The sequence below is a fragment of the Paroedura picta genome, chromosome 5, assembly GCF_049243985.1.
Source record: "Paroedura picta isolate Pp20150507F chromosome 5, Ppicta_v3.0, whole genome shotgun sequence".
NCBI classification, from domain to species: domain Eukaryota; kingdom Metazoa; phylum Chordata; class Lepidosauria; order Squamata; family Gekkonidae; genus Paroedura; species Paroedura picta.
In genome coordinates, this window is record NC_135373.1 from 126,467,697 (window position 1) to 126,488,134 (window position 20,438).

Genomic DNA, 20,438 nt, shown 5'->3' on the forward strand with positions numbered 1-20,438 from the left:
GTCCCTCCAGTCCAGCCTCCCGTCTCACCCAGGGGCCAGCCAGTTCCTCTGCAGGGCCAGCCACAGGGCAGAGAGGCCGAGGCCTTCCCCTGAGAAGACCCTCAGCAGAGCCCTGCTGGATTGGACCAGTGAAGGTCCATCTAGTCCAGCCTCCTGTCTTCCACAGGGGCCAACCAGTTCCACTGGGCAGCCAACAGCAGGGCAGAGAGGCTGAGGCCTTCATTAGAAACTCAGAAGGGCCCTGCAGGGTGAGATCAGTGGCTGGAGATCTCCAATACCCCCTTAGGAGGTGTCCTCTGGCATCATTGCCCATCAACGTCCCTCCCTGCAAATCTCCAGGCCTTCCCCAAGTGGGAGCTGGCAACCCTTCAGGGGCCAGGCGAGGCAGCACCGTCCCTTTCCTAAACGAATCGGGCCCTTAGGAGGTGTCCTGCCCTCTTGAGCCGGCTGACCACGCAGAAGGCCCGTTCGCCCGCGCAGCACATGCAGGGGGCTGCCGGAACGGAAGTGACCCGGAACGGAAGTTCGTGGCCTGCGGGGCTGCGGGGGCGGATTAAGGAGACGGACCAAGATGGCGGCGCCCAGCTCGGCGGCTGCAGCGCCCGCACCGGAGAGCGAGGAGGGCGATTCGGGGGGCAAAGCCAAGTCCCCGGCCGTCACCCCGCAGAAGATCCGGGAGCTGATCGACGAGGGCATCGCGCCGGAGGAGGCCGGCCCGGAAGGGTGAGCGAAGGAGCCGCCAAAGCACGGCTGATCCCCCGGTCCAGCGCCGCTGCCAAACGGCCTTCCTCCGCGGCCCCGGGAAGGGGAAATGCAAAAAAGGGGGCTGCCAACTCCCGGCCGGGACGGTCCTGGGGATTGGGAGCCGCATCTTGGGCAGGGGCTTCGAGGAGCAATCGTGCCCAGTGGCCCCCTGCCCCCGGGGCCGTGTCCTTTGCCGGCTGGAGGTCGCTTGAAATAGCAGGAGACCTCCCGCCGTCACCTGGAGGTTGTAGGGAACCGTGAGAGGCCAAAAAAAAAGGGGGGGGGACAAAGCAACAGCTCTATATATTCTTTGAAATATTCAGTGACCTCCTTTCAAAATGGGTGAAAAGGAGAGTTGCAGAATCAAAGTAAATCGCCAGAAGGCCTCAGTGGGAGAGAGAGCCATTGTGTTCCAAAAATGAACAGAACTGAGTTGTAAACAGAAATAATCGAGTTGATCCATAACTTTATTATCCAAAGAAATTCAAATTGGTTTTTATCAGGAGTTAAGCAGCATCCGCTGTAAGGTGCTTGCAGATTTGGTTCTTACTCAGACCCTAATTATGTGTCATCCATGACTTTATTGGCAAATATACTTCTTCCATGGGTGCTCAGACCTTGCTGCTTCATGGACAATTTACATCTCTTTACATCTCTTTGAGTGGCAGCATTAGACAAATGCTCTTTGGATCCAATATTTAGATAAATGCTCTTTCATCAGTTTTGGAAAGAAGGTTCTTTATTTATTAGCCCAGTGCCTCTTGATCCAGTCTTGGGGTTGGTTACAAAATGTAATACAATAATAGTAACGAATAAAACCAGACAAATACTAATATTAAATGTGTGGAAGAATGTATTCAGCAGTGTGACCTTGGTAAAAAGGCAAATGGGATTTCAGTCTGTATCAAACAGAGTATCGTGTCCAGATCCCAGGAGGTGATGGTACCGCTGTACTCTGCTCTGGTTCGGCCTCACTTGGAGTACTGTGTTCAGTTTTGGGCATCCCAGTTGAAGAAGGATGTAGACTAACTGGAATGTATCCAGAGGAGGGCAACAAAGATGGTGAGGGGTTTGGAGACCAAGACGCATGAGGAAAGGTTGGGGGAGCTTGGTCTGTTTAGCCTAGAGAGAAGTTGACTGAGAGGGGATCTGAGAACCATCTTCAAGTATTTAAAAGGCTGCCATATAGAGGATGGAGCAGAGTTGTTCTCTCTTGCCCTGGAGGGATGGACCAGAACCAATGGGATGAAATTAATTCAAAAGAAATTCCATCTAAACATCCGAAAAAGTTCCTGACAGTTAGAGTGGTTACTCGGAACAGGCTTCCTCGGGAGGTGGTGGGTTCTCCATCTTTGGAGATTTCTAAACAGAGGCTGGAGAGCCATCTGACGGAGAGGCTGATTCTGTGAAGGCTCAAGGGGGTGGCAGGTGACAGTAGATGAGCAATTGGGATGTGAGTGTCCTGCATAGTGCAGGGGGTTGGACTAAATGACCCAGGAGGTCCCTTCCAACTCTATGATTCTAGGTTATTTTTGTCTCTCATGGTTTTCTAACACTTTCTGCTCACACTGTGTGGCCCATTCCTTTCGTATCACCTGGAGGTCGGCTGTCAGCCCTCCTTACCAAGCTGCCATTTTCATCTGTCTGGAGACCTGCTCTAATTCAGGGAGCTCTGCAGGCCCCCCTTTGAAGTTGGCAGCACTGGATTATCCCTAATGCCCCTGTGGACTAGGAGGGGAAGGACTTGGGGCAAGCCAGGAAGAGCTGGCCGAGGGAGTTCCAAATATAGTGTGTAGTGTTTTTAAGAATTACTGCATAATTTTCCATGAAGAAGGATATAATTAAAAAATGACTATGGAAGGGTTATTTTTAAGTATGATTTATTTTAGTATTTACAATGATGAATCATGGAATTCAGAAAATAATCTTAGTATCACAACACAGTGATGTTGCCAACAGGCAACACATGTATATTTTTGCAGCCTTGTAAGAGCTTCTAAACTCTAGCTGCTGGTTTAAATAACTTGCATTTTAAGCATCTTATTGGTTTCCTTTTGCAATGCATTGTTTAAAAAAAATCCCGCACTGCATGCTATGTAAAAGCTACTCTTTAAGAATAGAGTTGCCAGGTCAAGGTTCTGAAATTCCTGGAGATTTGTAGGAATATCCGGGGCAGGATAGTGACCTTAAGCAAGGTCTCCTATCCACTAGGAAGTTCTGCAGATCCTCTGAACCTGGCACATTTTGTTCTATAGGATGCATGAAGTGTTGTGTGCTGGTAGCCAATGACATGTATGCTATCATTGTATACTGCTTGAGCAGATATGGGTGTATGGGAGGGAGACAACATGAACAAGGTGCCTCCACAGAAAAGGCACCAGAAAAGTTGTTTTTTTGGGGGGTGGACGTGGTGCCCACGGGCACCATATTGGGGATCCCTGGGTTATGTGCTGCTTTTCTGATGAGCTGTCCAACCCCAATCAGAACAGTCAGGCTAGAGGTACTGATTTGAGCCAAAGATAGTCCTTTAAGTTGCAGGTGTACCTAGATAAAGGCGCTTGATAGTTTGAATTGCACAGCTGATTATGTACCACATTTCTTTATTGCATTAGTTCTCCACTTCTCAGTCAAATATGGGCTATACATATGTGAAAGAAGAAGCAGTTGGAAAAACAGTGAGGCTTGGGCCCAGGTAGGATGGGAAGCCTTCTTGCAGGCTCCCTCAGTCCTTGTTCATAGTCATTGGCTGCTGGGAGGAGCTGGTTCTCGGCTGTAGGCAAACACCTGTAGGGTTGACTGGCTGCTTCTCCTTCACCCTTTGGCCACAGGAATGAGAGCTGATAAAGAGACTAGGCCTCTTTACCTTGGAGAAACAATGACTGAGGGGTGATAGGATAGAGGCTTACTAAAGTCTGCACGGGATAAAGAAGGTAGAGAAAGTATTTTACTCCCTTTCTAACAAGACAAGAAGTTGTGAAATTCATGAGCAGGCTTGGAACAGATCAAAGGAACCCAAATTCACATGTGGAATTCCCTGCTGCAGGAATTGGCATAGACAGCATCTAGATGGGACTGGATAAGGTTATGGGGCAAAGCCAAAGGTGTAGAGGGGACATTCTATGAAGTGACTGGAAACCTGTCCCTGGTGCCATCAAAGACGGGAAAGTATGAAAATGTTATGGGTTTTGTTTCAGGAAGGACACTTCTGCCTTATCTGACACTGCCAATGGACCCTCCCTGACTGCCGAGGTGCCTTGTGAGACCACCAGCAAAGAAGCCTTCTTCAGCAGAGTGGAAACATTCACCATATCCTTTCTTCTGTTTCTGACATGTCTGTGTTGGTGGTGAGGAACTGAGACCAAGGACCTCTCCAATAACGAGGACCTAGGTCCATATGGGGCATTGGGGAGGGGGGATCCCTTTGTGTGTCTTGGGGCTGTCATGGCCTCCAAAATGTCAGAAGCTGGCAGACGGGCAGAGCTTTTACCAAGTGACAGAGACAAATTTGGGTTCACCCAAAGGGGTTCGAAGGAGGCAAATAACAGCAGATTCCTTCTTGGAGCTCAGGGCTTTATTTGGTTGATCGTGATAAGGGAAAAGCATCCATCTCCACGGGAGTTCAAAACACTGCTCCTTGAACAAAGCCAAAGTTACATCTGATACGGGCAGAATGGCATCACTACAGAAAAGTAAACCCGATCCAATTACTGATGAATAAAACAGGGTTTCTACTTGCCTGTAAGTGATGTTCATCTTCGTGGCTTCTGTGCAGTCCCACATGGGATCTGCGATGTAGCCGGCCTGCCATGGCCATGGCAGGCCGGCTACATCGCAGATCCCATGTGGGACTGCACTGAAGCAAACAAAGATGAACTCAATACTTCACCAAATGAGAACCAATCAGGTAACGCTACTGACTTTCTCTTTCCAACTGCCTAAGATTTTTTTCTCCAAACTTTTTGAGGCTCCTGCTAGTTTACTTTTCTCATACTAAACTGTCTTTCTTGCATAAATATTTGTTAGCTAAGTGTTAATACTACCGATGATCTCACTTTAACTTCTTAGCTAAGGAGGGTACGGGTAAAATATTCATTCATTCATTCATTCATTCATTCATTCATTCATTCATTCATTCATTCATTCATTCATTCATTCATTCATTCATTCATTCATTCATTCAATTTCTAGCCCGCCATTCCCAAGAGGCTCTTGGTGGATTACAAAAGGTGCATAAAATCCCCAATAAAATTACCCCCTAAAAGCAAAGCAACTAGCTTATAAAATGCACAGCAATCCATGCAAAACTCCAAGATATAACAGCAAAAATCACAACCAACCCCCCTCTCCCCCAATATCATCCCCAGTGGGTAGACGGGGGTTTGCGATCTCAGTCTGCCAATACAGTAACTCAAGGGGGGGGGGGTCTAGATCTTCCTCAACGCGCTGGCCTTGACCAAATGCCTGGCGGAAGAGCTCCATCTTGCAAGCCCTGTGGAATGCCAAAAGCTCCCGCAGGGCCCATAAATATATATTCCTTCCCTAATTCAGCAACCCACTTGGTACTTATAGGTACTAAAAGTGCATGCATAGCTAGGATAATCCCATTACTGCTTCTTTCAGCATTCTCTCCTGGCCTTTTCTCCTTGGCCTTTTCTCCTTCACAAGTTTCCACAAGAGTAGGTATGTTCCATAGATGGGAGGAGGAGAAGACCCACCAGATCTCTTATTACACTACTGGTGTAGAGAACCTGTCCCAGTTCCCTTAGGGCTGTTCTTGCTGAACAGTTCTTCTAGATCTCTCTCAGCCTTGCCTACCTCACAGGCTGCCCGTTGTGGGGAGAGGAAAGGCATTTTTAAGGTGCTTGGAGACTCCTTTGGGTACTGAAATGTGGCGTTTTGATTCAGCAACTAACCTGGTACTTGTATAGATACTAAAACAGCACATATATTTATGTTACTGCTTGCTTCACCATGATAAAATGGCTGGGACTTTTTACTTTGACGTTTCACAAGAGCGAGGATGCTCCACAGTGCAAGTTCAGGTGAGAAATTCAGGAACGAGGCCAGACTGGACTAGATGATGTTGGGGGGGGGGGGTGACAGGAAAGAGTCGGCAGTGGAAAGGTGAAATAGCTCCTTGGAAGGCCAAGCTAGGAGACGGTTGAGGCCTTGGAGAAAACAGCAGGAGAATCCTGGGCAGATTCAGAACGTGGTGCCAGCAGTGGGCAAGTAGCTGGGGAGATCACACTGTAGCCCAAGCCCCACAAGCTTTCTTTCCCTCTGGCGTCCTTAACACGAGCACTCTCTCAAATGGGCTGGGAAGCCCCACGAGCTGTCTCCCCTCATCTGCGCCCGGTACGGATGGACCAACATTGAGTGCGACATGCTGAAGTGCGCCAGCTGCCAGGCGTACCTCTGTGCCAGTCTGCAGCTGGCTTTCGACTTCCAGAAGTGTACGTATCGCAGGAGCCGGCGACTGGAGTTCAGTGCTGTAGGAAACTTGCGTTTGTGACTCCTTACCTTCTGCTTCTACTGTACCTGAAATGCCAGTGACTAATGAAAATGCCCACGTATGCCTTTCTCTCTTCTACATAAACAATTTAATTTCTTTAGGGCTGGTACTGTGTTCTGTCACTAGGGGCTGCCCTTGGCTACGCTGAGAAGCCAAATGACTCAATATTGACACCTTGTGTCGGAATTCATCACTGCAACCATCAAAATGTGCACGGCTTCTTTCAGGGAGGATAGACGCTTGATTGTTCTTAACCCAGATGTCTGTGTTCCCCACGCACACACACAATTCACTGATCTCCCCCTTAATGATCAGAGGTACCTTTTTAATCTGCTGATTATTAAATAAACTATTTTTGCAGATTGCTTGAAATATTTGTTTGGGGCCCATTCCATTTCTGCTTTTGGATTTAGCTGCTCAGCAGTGTCTTGCAAATCCTTTCTGGTTGCTCAGGAAGTCTGTTTTGCTTTCCAGACAAGGAGAGATGTTCAGAACTGAGAAAAGCTTTGTCAACTGCGCATGAGAAGTTCTGCTTTTGGCCAGACAGTCCCTGCCCAGGTAAGCAGAGGGGGGTCTTGAGGGAAGTGACAGAGGGAAGACGGTCCGTAGCAGCAGAGGCACCAGGTGGGGCAACAGAGGCACCGGCATACCAGAATCCTTTTTGGAAAGGTCAGGATCTATTACCCGCCAGACAGGGGTAGTGGTTAGAGTGCTGGACTAGGATCCTGGAAACCCAGGTTCGAGTCCCTACTCTGCCAGGGAAGGTTGTTGGGTGAGTTTTGGCCAATTCATATATGCTCTGCCTAACCCAACTCACAGGGTGGGTGTGAGGATAACACAGAGGACAGGAGAATGGCACAAGCCGCTTTGGGCCCCGCTGGGGAGAAACGCAGGGTGTAAATCAAGTAAGAAATAAATGGCATAGACACTTAGACCGGATTTTTCCTCACTTCCTGCTCTACGGTTCCCAAATTATTTATTTACACTTGTATTTATTATCCGCCCCCTCTCCGGAGATTCAGGCTGGATGGCAGTAAAAGTGAAATTACGCAAAATAAAATACAAAAATGGAAGTTTCAAATCAAATAAGTTTTAAAATGTCGATTAAATTAGAATTAAATACTACATTTCCCCCCGTTTCCTCTATTATATGGGAAAGAGGTGGAAGGGGGTCACCCGAACTCTTCAGCCAGAGTCTAATGGGGTGGATTCTGGCAGGGGGGCTGGTGGATTTCAGGTGTTATTTCAGGCCTGGTGGGAAAGGTTTGGTTGTGAACATCCTGTGGAACCATTTAAGGCCCCACTCCAGGGGTGGTCAAACTGTGGCCCTCCAGATGTCCATGGACTGCAATTCCCATAAGCCCCCTGCCAGCATTCGCTGGCAGGGGGCTCATGGGAATTGTAGTCCATGGACATCTGGAGGGCCGCAGTACCCCTGCCCCACTCTGATAGCATTCAGTAGTGTGAGATCCAGCTTGGTGTCACGGTTGAGAGCGGGGGCCTCTAATCTGGAGAGCCAGGTTTGGCTTCCCACTCCTCTTGTGTATGCAGCCAGCTGGGTGAACTTGGGCCAGTCACAGTTCTCTCTGAGCTGTTCTCACAGAGCTCTCTCAGGCCCACCTACCCGACAGGGTGTCTGTTGTGGGGTGAGGGAGGGAAAGGTGTGTGTAAGCTGTTTGGAGACTCCTTCAGGTAGTGGGAAACGGAGTATAAAAACCAACTCTTCTTCTTTTTGGCTAGATTTCTTGACCCGGGGTGGCCTCAAAGACCAGCTCTTTATAGGTGGGATCTGGTCACGCTGGGCTTTGGAGGCTTGTGGAAGCAGCCGGTGGGGTCAGAAGAGTCCTCCCTGGCCCACCTTCTGGCCTTAGGCCGGGGCAGGCTGCGAGAGGGTCAAGCCAAGGCCAAAGCGGGTGAGATCCCGTCTCCTGGAACTGCAGGAAGGAGCCCAGAAATACTGCTGCAGTGCAGCACAGCTGAGAGCGGTTGCCAAGGCAACTCTAGCACGGACCCACGTGTTTCAGTGGGCCCCGGTTGCTGGGGCAACCGGGACATGCTCATTTGCTCCCAAGTTTGATCTCGAGAGAAGTGCACATGGCTTGGTGAGGCTGGAAAGGGAGAGGGGGTCTGACCACGGAGGTCTTCTCTGCAGCTTCCAGCCATGGCTGGAAAGGGAATGGTGGAGGGCAGCAAGCGGTGGTGACCTCTTCCCTGCCCAGTCGGAAGCCCCTTGGGGCAGTCTTGGCGTGCTCTTTCCTTGAGCACAGGCAGCGGCAGAATGGAAAGATTTGACTGCTTGTGGTGAAGGAAACAAACCAAGCTGCCCTCTACTGACTCTGCCTACAGGTCTGCCCAGGGTGGCCTTGACCGCTCAGGCTGGCAGCAGCTCTCCAGGGTCTGAGATCAAGGCCTTCCTGGTTCTTTCTTCTTCTTTTTTTTAACTGGGCCTGTTTGCCTGTCGCCTAGAACGCTTTGCCGTCTTGCGGGTCGACGAACCCCTGGCTCTTCTCAGTGACTTCCTGGAGCACTTTCAGAGCCTGTGCCAGTTGGAGCTGCAGCTGCCCTCCCTGAAGCCCGAAGATCTGAAGAACATGGTGAGTCAGCGTGGCACAGAAGGTAGAGCAGACGTATCAGATTAGGCACAGTTCTCTCAGAGCTCTCAGCCCCACCTACCCTCACAGGTGCCCGTAGTGGTGAGAGGAAGGCAATTGACAGCCGCTTTGAGACACACGAGGCCTGTTGAGCCATTCACAGTTCTCTCAGAGTGCTCTCAGTCTCACATACTTCATTGGTCTCTGTAGAAAAGAGAGAACCAGCTTGGTGTAGTGATTTAGAGTGCTGGCCTCTAATCTGGAAAACCAGGTTCAGTTCCCCAGTGCTCCACACGCAGCCAGCTGGGTGACTGTGAGTTCGTCACAGTCCTGTTAGAGCTGTTCTAACAGAGCAGTTCTGTCAGAGCTCTCTCAGGCTCACCAACTTTGCAGGGTGTTTGTTGTGGGGAGAGAAAGAAGGAGATTGTAGGCCACTTTGAGACTCCTTTAGGTAGTAAAAAGCAGGGTATAAAAACAAGCTCTTAATCTTCCATCTCACGGGGTGTCTGTTGTAATGAGCGGAAGAGAAGGCAGTGGTCAGCTGCTTTGAGGTTCTTTAGGGGAGTAAGAAGCAGGGCACAAACCCTCAGCTCTCCTTCTTAACTGCTGCAAAGGCTGGATTGGATGCCTGCATAGCTTTGTTGGGCCAGGCCAGGTGTGTCCTTAAAGGTCCCGCCAGGTACTGGAGAGAGAAGGCCAACCCCATTAATGATATTATTTTTTACTCCAAATGCAAACATTTGTCAAACAGGAACGCTCTTATAATCCTTCCTTACAGTGTTTCCCTGATGCCCACCCTCCCATTGCCCACCAGGTATGAACTCTGGGACAGAATAAGGGACGTAATGCCCACGGGGCAATAAAAGCTGGGCCGGCCAGTCCCAGCCCACGAGCCATAGGCCTGACACCTCTGGGTTAAAACGCCGGAGCAGGGGGAGCCTGAGTTCAGATCCCCACCTGTCCATGAAGGGGTGGTCGAAAGGGCTGTTCCATTTCAACGGTGGTTCTCAACCTTCCTAAAGCCGCGGCCCTAATACAGTTCCTCGTGTTGTGGTGACGTTGCCTGCCTCCGTGTAGCCTGGACTCCCGTGGCAGTCTCCCATCCGACCCCTGAATAGGGCCGGCCCTGCTTAGCTTTGGAGATCTGACGTGAGCAAGCTAGCCTGGGCCATGTGAGTCAAGCCAAGAGACATTCAGGTGGTTGGCCCTTGCCGGCCTCTACACAGCAGCCCTGGACTTCTTCCTCGGTTGTCTCCCATCCAGGGCCGATCCTGCTGAGTTTACGAGGGTTGGCAAGATCAGGTTAGCCTGGGCCATCCAGTGAGGTCATTTTCTGCCTCCTGGGAATTTATTAACGTAGGGGAACTTGGTGAAATGTAACAACACATTTGTCGTCTCTAAGAGAGCATTCCACTCTGCCGCCTCCCACTGCTCTGATACATCCACCAGGCTGTGTGCTCCTGGCCGGCAATAGTTGGGGGGGGGTGGCAGTTTTCAGCTGCTTTCTGTCCATGGGCAGAAGCCCATGAGCCCGTCTGGTGGGTGGAATGGAGGGCAGCAGGCACCCTCGCCATACAGGCCAACTCACAATCTGTCTGCTTCCCTCCCCCCAGGCCTTGTCCGAGGAGAAGATCAGCCTCCTGCTGCACCTGATGGAGGAGGAGCTGGACTGCAAGGCAGAGGTGGGCGAGAAGCCCACCCCCAAGCGCCCTTCGGACCTCCTCCAGGTCCACGTGCCTGCCTGCGTCTTGGCTCTCTGCGGCTGGACTAGCAGGTACGTGGGGGGCCGGAATCCCCGGAGGGCTTTTAAAGTTCACACTAGCCTGCCTGGGCTGGGTCCGGGAGGGCCTTTCTCGGGACTCTTTTCGGACGTGCAAGTTGGAGCTGGCGTTGTGTCGTGGCTGAGAACTGGAACTCAGCCTGGAGAGCCCCAAGTTCAAATTCCACGTTAGCGACCCTCCCTAGGGGTGAGCAACGCAAGGAATCAGAACAACGGAAGAATCTTTTCCACCGTCTTCTCCCTCCCTTTGTTGCTGTTCTCTGCATGCATAAGAGCGGCAGAAGGAGTGGGCGGCTCATTCCCCACTCAAGGGCTTGGCCAGCAGGACCGTCCACAGGGCTGCCCAAAAGTGGTATCTCAGGGAGCCCAGCTGAGAGTCCCAACCCAAGGGACTGAAGACCCCTGACTGAGCATGGTTCATAGTCTGGCTGGCAGCAGTTCTTGAAGCAGAGATGGCTTTCCCAGCATCATCCTTTGCCTGGAGATGACAGGGATTGAACCTGGAATCCTTTAAGTAATTAATTAATTAGTATTTATATGCCGCCCTCCCTTGAGGCTCAGGGCGGTTTGCATAAAACGTAGGAACGGTACATAGAACTTAGTTTACACAACAACTTCCATGCAACAGTAATAATATTAACATTAAACTGTAAACTGCAAAATGTATCAATGCAAAGAGGTCCAGAGCAGAACACATGGGTAGATTTTTTAGGAAGGAGGGAGCAGGGGCCCTTCAGTCGCTGTTGGTTGTGCCTGGTCTCAACCAAATGCCTGGTGGAAGAGCTCCCTTTTACAGGCCCTGCGGAACTGTTTAGGTTCTGTCAGGGCCCTGATCTCTCCCGGGAGCTCGTTCCACCAGGTAGGGGCCAGGATGGAGAAAGCTCTGGCCCTGGTTGAGGCCAGGTGGGGTTCTTTAGGGCCAAGGATCATTAGCCGGTTGGTGGTGGCAGGGTGCAAAGTTCTTTGAGGGGCATAGGCAGGGAGACAGTCCCTCAAGTACACTGGGCCCTGACCACGTATGGCCTTCAAAGTAATTACCAGAACCTTTAGCTTGATCCGGAATTCAGCTGGCAACCACTGTAGTTGGTAGAGAACGGGCCAAATGTGAGCCCTCCATTGTGTTGCTGTGAGGACCCTGGCCACTGCGTTTTGGACCAGCTGTAGCAGGTGCTCATATGAACAACAGAAGAGCCCTGCTGGGTCAGGCCAGTCTAGTCCAGCTCCCCATCTCACCCAGCAGCCAAGAGGTTTCTCTGGAGGGCTTAGAGGCCGTGGCCTTCCCCGATGTAGCGCTGGGATTCTAGCAGGGACATCTCTGCGTTCATGAGATGCTGTTGCTTTGGCCCTTGACTGTCTCCCTTGGATTTCCCTGCCCAGCCCTTCCTCTGGATCCATCCCCCTCCCCTTGATCTCCTGCTGCCGCTGCATGAGGAAGGTGGGGCTGTGGGGCTTCCACCAAGTGGAGTCCGCTGCATCCGAGATGGACCCCCCCGCCAGCCTGATGGCCACCCCCCCAAATCCCACCGATGGGCGATCAGACAAGGTCCCGTCAGTCCCCACCTCTCCACGCCGGATGATCACCCGAAGCCAGGATACAACCTTCCCTCTGGGCTGTGAACAGGTAAGCCTCAGCCGCTGCCTCCCTCCTTGGGAAGACGAAAAATCCGTCAGCTGGCTAGGCTGAGCGTCAGCCAAACAGAGAGCGCAAAGGGAAGGGCCGCAGAAATTGGACATAGCCCTCTCCTAAAGGTTTAGGGAAATGAAACTTGAGGAACTGCCCTTGCTAGATGAGATGGAAGGTCCATCTAGTCCAGAATCCTCCTTCCAATGGTGCCTAGGTTCTGGGGAACCCGCAAGGGGTTCATCAATAAGCTGTGTACTTATTTATTACTAGGGGCCAAGCCCGTTGCATTCAGGGTTACAAGGGGCGCTAGACTGGGCTGTGTGGGGTGGAAGAACTCCGTGGATGGCCTCTCCCTCTCCCCAGGACCTGGGAAGGCTGCAGGCTGGAGGCCCCTGGGAAGGGAACTCACCAGCAGGGGCAGCTCTCATGCAGCAGGAATCTGCAGCCTCTGAGCCAAGGGTAGTCAAACTGCGGCCCTCCAGATGTCCATGGACTACAATTCCCAGGAGCCCCCTGCCAGCATTCGCTGGCGGGGAGCTCCTGGGAATTGTAGTCCATGGACATCTGGAGGGCCGCAGTAAGTGGAAGGAAGAGGGGATGGTCAGGGGAGGGGGACGGAAGGCGATTGGCTGGCCGCTGGACAGACAGGCAAGATGGTTGGAGGAGGAGGCATTCAGGGGTGGGACAGCCACCCTGAGTGGGTGTTAAGCGCTGAGTGGCACTTAAGCCATGAGACAGGCTCCTCCTCCAAGCCGTTACCAGAAATACATTATGTGGAACAGATATCATTTATACCTTGGCTTTCCTTGTGGTTCAAGGTTTGCTCGTAGCATCTGGTTTTCGGCAGTACAGAAGCTCTGAACATCACAGTTTCATTAAATTAGTGCCACATTCATGGAAGGTGGGTCAAAATCCTGTTGGTGTCGGTTTTAGTCACCTAAGCCAGGGGTAGTCAACCTGTGGTCCTCCAGATGTCCATGGACTACAATTCCCATCAAATGCTGGCAGGGGCTCATGGGAATTGTAGTCCATGGACATCTGGAGGACCACAGGTTGACTACCACTGATCTAGGCTACTGGTGAATTCTAAAATTAAATTATGGAACTGCACGTGCGAGGCATTCCAGGCAGGGTCCTAGATGGTATCTCTGAGCATCCAAGGGAAAAAACTCCTTAAATCCGCTAGGCATTGCTTGGTGGCTGGAGGGGGTGGGTGATCAGTGTGTCACACAACCGCATTCATCACTTGATGACTACATCGTCAGGGGTTGGCTTGCATCTGTGAATGGCCTTTTGTGGTTTGTACACGGGCTGAGCTTCCATGCTGCTTTGCTTCAAGGGTGGTGTGTTTCCAGGGAGGCTCTGAAGGCTCAGATAATATTCCTGAAAAGCCTCCGCACTCTTGCTATGGTGTGACCCAGAGCACAAAATCCTTTTTCGACTGCCCTTGATCGACTTGAGCATGCAGGTCTCCCAAGTGTATGTTGGCAGCGGAGAGAATAAATTTTGCCCCTCGTCTTCGTGGGATCCCTGCTCCTCTCTGGGTGGTCTCAGCTGGAATTCCCACCAGGGTGTGTCGCAGCCGGCTCACTCACGCTGTCCTTCCTGCTCCCAGCAGCGCGAGAAGAGCCCATCCCCCAGCATCAGCCGCATGCGGAGCTGGGACAGCTCGAGCTCCAGCGAACGCCTGGACGGAGAAGCGGCCAGCCCCACCACCCGGACCCGCCCCGTGACCCGCAGCATGGGGCAAGGAGAGATGAGCGGCCTGGGCACGGAGGTGTCATCCAGCCCCCATCGGAAGGCCAAGAGGGCTCGCCTGTGCTCTTCCAGCAGCTCGGTGAGTGCACAGGGGAGCAAACGGGCAAGGATGTCTCTCCCGCACATGCACACCTGCAGCAAGGGGAACCGTGGCTCAGTGGTGGAGCGTAGTTAGCTGAAGCACTTTAATAAGGAGAAGTGTGGAGTTCTACATCTGGGTCACAAAAATGAGAGGCATGCATGCTGGATGGGAGAGACACTTCTGGGTAGCACCATGTCTGGACGAGATCTTGGGGTAGTTGTGGACTAAGCTAAATATGAGCACACAGTGTGATGTGGATGTAAAGAAGGCAAATGCCGTCTTGGGCTGTATCAACAGAGGCATCACATTGAAATCACAAGATGTTCTAGTCCCTCTGTATGCTGCATTGGCCAGTCCCCACCTGGGGTCCTGTGTGCAGTTCTGGAGGCCTCACTTCAAGAAGGACGTGGACAAGATTGAGAGGGGTCAGAGGAGAGCGACGAGGAGTATGCAGGGCCTGGGGAGCAAGTCCTAGGAGGAAAGGCTGAGGGACTTGGGAATGTTCAGCCCAGAGAACAGGAGGCTGAGAAGGGACAGGATGGCTCTCTGGAAGGGTTTGAAAAGTTAGAATCATAGAATCATAGAGTTGGAAGGGGCCATACAGGCCATCTAGTCCAACCCCCTGCTCAACGCAGGATCAGCCCTAAGCATCCTAAAGCATCCAACCTTTGCTTGAAGACTGCCAGTGAGTTGTCAGAGGATGGCAGAGAGCAGTTCCTGCTGGCAGCAGAGGGTAGGACCCGCAGTAATGGGTTTAAACTATGTGGAGAACCATATCGACTCGATATGAGAGAAAAAATGTTCACATTCAGAGTAGTTCAGCAGTGGAAGGGGCTGCTTAAGGAGGTGGGGAGCTCCCCCTCACTGGCCATCTTCAAGCAGCGGCTGAACAGATCCTTCTCCTGGATGCTTGAGGCTGATCCTGCATTGAGCAGGAGGTGGGACTAGATGGTCTGGATGGCCCCTTCCCTCTAGGATTCTATGGGTCCAGTTCAGCAGTGGAATGGGCTGCCTAAGGAGGTGGGGAGCTCCCCCTCACTGGCCGTCTTCAAGCAGCAGCTGGACAGATCCTTCTCCTGGATGCTGGAGGCTGATCCTGCACTGAGCAGGGGGTGGGCTAGATGGCCTGCATGGCCCCTTCCCACTCTAGGATTCTGGGAGTCTAGTTCAGCAGTGGAATGGGCTGCCTAAGGAGGTGGGGAGCTCCCCCTCACTGGTGGTCTTCAAGCAGTGGCCGGAGAGATATTTATCCTGGATCCTTGAGGCTGATCCTGCACTGAGCAGGGGGTGGGACTAGATGGCCTGTAAGACCTCTTCCAACTCTGTGATTGTCTGGAAGGCACTACATTTAGCAAGACAGAATGGAAATTGATCCACCTTGTGATATAAGGACAAAAGGACATTCTAGCTCACATCTAGTTGCTGTTTCTGCTCTAGAGGGTTAGGTTCTAGATGATGTTTCTGTTTTAGATCAGGGGTAGTCAACCTGTGGTCCTCCGGATGTCCATGGACTACAATTCCCATGAGCCCCTGCCAGCAAATGCTGGCAGGGACTCATGGGAATTGTAGTCCATGGACATCTGGAGGACCACAGGTTGACTACCCCTGTTCTAGATGATGACTGGCCACTGAGAGGGTGAGAGGCAATCCTGACTGCCTGGCAGGGCCTACAGGTGTCACCTTAATTTGACTCAGTTTTTCAGAACACAAGGGCCCGTGGCCCACACTTTCCACAATGCAGCACAGATGCAGAGAGTTCAGTTAATGCCTCTGCCTGGCTGTGAGATGGGGAGCTCCTGACATGGCAACCGTTGAGCTATGAGATGCTGCCCAGGATTGAACCTGAAGCCATCTGCCGCTGAACCACAGCCTTTATCCCCCTTTGGGGTGGCCATGAAAGAAGCACTGGGGTGGGGGAGACCGTCCTTCCTCCCTTGGAAGCTGCTCCTGCTTCTCTTTCTTTATTTACTTGATGTATACCCTGCTTTTCTCCCCCATGGGGACCCAAAGCTGCTTACACCGTTCTCCTCTCCTTCATTCCCGCCCCACAACAACCCTGTACGTTAGGTAAAGCTTGATTGTGCATGCGTGGCCCAAGGTCACCCGGATCCCTTGGAGACTATGCAGCACTTTTAACCGCCATACCGCCTTGGGTCCCTCAGGATTCATCTGCACGGAGCTTCTTCAACCCTGTCTCCCAGCACCGTGACTGGTGTCCCTGGGTCAACGAGATGGAAACCTCTGGGAACAGTGAAGACCAAGCGGACGGGACGGGCAGGAAGGCGGATCTCGGCTGGCAAGTGGTCCTGAAGGTCCTTCTCTCTTCCAAGCAGACCGACCGGCTGGTGGATATGGAGTCTGAGGTGAGAACTCCTCCTTTGGGGCCCAGGGCACGAGGGGTGCTGCACAGCAGGGGTCTCCACCCTCTTCGTGCCTTTTGGAATTCTCACACGACACAGTGAGCACAGCCACAAAATGGTAGCCCCAGGAGGCGGAGCCAGCCACAAAATGGCTGCCATCAGTTTACTTTCAGTCACACAGGGCGATCCTGGTGCTGCTGCCCAAGCAACAGTTAAAAAATTGGCACAGCCAGTGAAATATCCAGTTTTTGGAGAAACCCCTACCTGGCCCCACCTGCTTCCTAAACAATTTAGTGGGTGCCAGAAAAGGGGTCAGCGGGTGCCATGATACCCATGGGTGGCCATCATGTTCTTATAACCCACCCTTCCTCTGCTCAATGTGGGTCACGAAAATTAAGAGACAAGAAACGCTTATAATCAGTATAGATGCAATAAAAAACATTCTGCTTATGCAGCCCCCCAAGTGATTCGGGTTTGTTTGGGGGAGTCCAGCCTTTCGCAATCCCGTCTCAGTTCACGGCAGTGAGGCCAGCACTTCTCGGAGGTCTGGCACGGTCCTGACTGCAGGCCTGGTGGAGAAGCTCCTTTGTGCCGGGATTGGTTACGGTCCCGCCTGGCCCTGATCTCTCCTGACAGGCTGGGGCCCAGGCTGAAAAGGCCCCTGGCCCTGGCCAAAGCCAATTTCACCTCCTTTGAGCTGGGGACCCTCAGCAGGTTTTGGACCAATGTTCTTAATCACCTTTGGGGGCATAGTGAAAAAAAGCAGTCCTGTAGCTATGCTGGTCTCAGGCCATTTAAGGCTTTTATTTATTTTATATTTATTTATATATTTCAATTTAACCTTTGAGGGTTAATGCCGAAACCTTGAGCTTGATCCGGTCTCCAGTCTAGAACCAGTGCGGCTGGGAGAGCACCGGTGCCATGTGCGCCCTCCACTGGGTCCCCGTGCGGAGCCTTGCTGCTGCCTTCCAAACCTGTTGGGAGTTTCCGGAGCAGTGTCAAGGGAAGCCTTCCGTAGGGTGAATTGCAGCAGTGTAGTTTAGGAGCAACCGTCACGTGGATCGCCCTGCCTAGCTCTGGTGCTGACAGGTAGGGGGCAAGCTGTTGTACCTGGCATGGTTGGAATTACATATGATCTGGGCCTCCGTTGACAGGGAGGCATCCAGAATAACGCCCAGGCTCTTGATGGAAGACACCCGTGTTAGTTTGGCCCCACCGTCAGCTGGGAGCTGTGCCATCTCCTTCTCTACATACTGACCCGGCCAGAGGACCCCCATCTTGGCTGGATTCCGCTTCAGCTGACTCCGCTTGAGGCAGTCCCCACAGCCCCCCAGGCAGCTGGCCGGGTTGTCCTGGAGTGTGGACAGATGGCCGTCCATTAGCAGAAATAGCTGGATGCCATCCACGGATTGGTGACATCCCAGCCCAAATCTCCGGATCAGCTGGGCAAAGGGGCACCTGTAGATGTTAAATAACATCAGAAAGAGTATTGCTCACCACGAGACTCCACAAGAGAGGGCCTGAGGCTGGGAGGTGCTCTCCCTTGCCACCCTCTGACCTCGACCTTGGAGAAAAGTCTGCGGCCACTTAAGAGCAGTGCCTTGAATCCCCACGTGGGCTAAGCAGTGGGTCAAGAGCTCACGGCTGACCGTGCGGAATGCCACTGTCAGATCTAATAAGAAAAGCATCGCCGACCCGTGTAGATCCAGTTTTCTCCAGAGGTCACCTCTCAAGGCAACCAGAGCCAGCTCTACCCCAGGCTGGAGGCCAGACTGAAAATGGATCAAGCTCTGTCCTGCAACCACCTGTTCATTCACCTTGCCCAGGAACGCTAAGTGTGAATCTGGGCAGTAACTGGCCAGGTCGGAAGGATCTAGCTCTTTTTTTTTTTCAAAAGTGGCCTAACCACTGCCTCTTTTAGCCTCTCTGGGAATATCCTTTTGAGCAGGGACAAGGTGTCCACTTACCCGAGAGGGGGCTGACTCTCCTGGGTGCAAGGGCCTTGCCCGCTTTGGCCAAGGAGAGCATGCTGAAGTGGGCCAAGGGTCAGTTCCTGGCGGAGGCAACAGGATTTTCTCTGCAAAAAAGCTTGCAAAAGCCTCACGGCTAATGTCCAGTTGGGAAATCTGGGACGGTCCTTTAGATGAGGACAGCAGCCATCAAATTTTTTTAAGCATGTTAGTGACCCCTGCTCTACAGAATGGATGTGTCCCTTGCCCCTGCGCACTTGTCTCCATGGCTAGCGGCTCCCGAATGCCCCCAAAGCAACTGGCCGCTTGCAGCACAAAGATGCCGCAGCCTCAGCTGTTCTTCTCTTTGTCTCTCTCTCTCTCCATTACACTCTAGAGCCTCGTGGTGAAATCCCGCAAGGTGTTCCGGATCTTCCGACAGTGGGAAGCGGCCTCTTCCTCCAGCCTTTGATGGCGCATGCGGGGGAATGCGCATGCTGGGTGGGACTTCTGTTTGCATTGTTTTAATAGGAGAAGACTGTGCTCTGTATCGGAGCCCAGGCTGTCCCGGAGAAGAACCTGCCTTGTAGCCCAGGACAATTCCCAGCTGACGGCTGAAGGAGGGTCGTGTGGATTCTTCAACCATCAGCTGCCACGTTCCATCCTCCTTCCATTTCCCATGGCTGTTTCCAGAAGTCTTTGCAGCTGGCTGGCCCCTCACGTGTGGGAGAATCCCATGGGGCACTTTTGTCCAAACAGAGCCTTGATCCATTAGTGCAGGAAGGAATGAAGAAAGAGCAGCATTTCTACACTGTCGATTCCTTTCACCATCCTACTCTGCTTGCGAGATATTCTGGGACCCACAGACGGGGGCTTTGGGGGTATCAGGCAGATTATTCTCTGCACCCATACCAAGTGACATCGGGGGATTTAAAACGCAGACCCCCCTCTTCAGCAGGCACGTCTGTGTGCTGTAGTCAAGCTGCGTGTTGCTGAAATGATCAGAAGCTTGTGTAATTTGGCCCGTAGAAGCAGCCAGTGGGGATGAGGGAGGTCACAATAGACATCCCAGTTTACATCCGTTTGGACCGTTCTGCCCCTCCTGTGTGGAACGGCCTTGTCCAGAGCGTCAGTCCATTTATGCAGGACAAAATTAAGGCGGGCAGTTTCTCGGGGCATTTCTGCACTGGCGATTCCTTTCACCCTCCTGCCCCGCCATAATACGCATCAGGGATGTGATAGGGGAAAGGGGAGAGGGCAAACAGCATGAGGTGAAAGATACCTCAGACCAGTCTCACTTTGACCACCTCCATGGTAACTGTTTGTTTGATATTTACTGCCAATAAAACATTTCACTGCCTTTTTATTTTTCTAACCTCTCGGTGTTGTTCTTGAGCACCAAATTAGAGGGAATTCTCGTATTCCCTTCCGGGAAACTTTCATATCTTGGATGTTATTAAATAGGTCTGCATTTTGCAGGTGGAAAGTCCCACAGAAAACAGAATTTCCGCTGGCTATCTTTCTGAGGTGTCGGCCCAGGGATCCTGGAGGTTTTTTTTTTTACTTCTTTTGGAGAAGATAATAATGCTCGGAAAAGTTGAAGGCAGCAGGAAAAGAAGAGCCAACAGTTTGTAAGATCTGAGCAAGATTGTCAAAGGCAGGATGTTAATCCATAAGGTCATCGTAAGTTGGAGGTGAGCTCATGGCACTTAACGCTGTTGAATCAGACCAGTAGTCCAGCCTCCTGCCTCTCATAGAGGCCAACCAGTTTCTTTGTAGAGCCAACAACAGGGCAGAGAGGCTTTCATAAGGACATCAGAAGAGCCCAGCTGGGTGATGTTGTTGTTGTTGTTAGTTGCAAAGTTGTCTCCGACCTATCGTGACCCTATTGACAATGATCCTCCAGGCCTTCCTGTCCTCTACCATTCCTCGGAGTCCATTTAAGTTTGCACCGACTGCTTCAGTGACTCCATCCAGTCACCTCATTCTCTGTCGTCCCCTTCTTCTTTAGCCCTCAATCGCTCCCAGCATTAGGCTC

General features: G+C 52.0%; 1 protein-coding gene across 4 annotated transcripts; it reads left to right on the forward strand.

The window, feature by feature from the left end:
• The first annotated feature begins 505 nt into the window (after positions 1-505).
• On the forward strand, positions 506-20,050 carry ZC3HC1 (zinc finger C3HC-type containing 1). Of its 4 annotated transcripts, none has more exons than XM_077340399.1 (10): positions 506-723; positions 3,939-4,049; positions 6,046-6,197; positions 6,731-6,814; positions 8,723-8,850; positions 10,461-10,621; positions 12,005-12,248; positions 13,870-14,088; positions 16,254-16,454; positions 19,880-20,050. In XM_077340399.1, exons 1-10 carry the CDS (start codon positions 572-574, stop codon positions 20,033-20,035), a joined length of 1,608 nt encoding a protein of 535 aa, XP_077196514.1. In that variant the 5' UTR covers positions 506-571; the 3' UTR covers positions 20,036-20,050. The 4 variants fall into 4 exon arrangements, with proteins under 4 accessions (XP_077196514.1, XP_077196513.1, XP_077196517.1 ...); XM_077340398.1 differs by having other exon boundaries at positions 509-723; positions 13,867-14,088; XM_077340402.1 differs by lacking the exon at positions 19,880-20,050 and adding an exon at positions 18,798-19,775 and having other exon boundaries at positions 517-723.
• Positions 20,051-20,438: the final 388 nt, after the last annotated feature.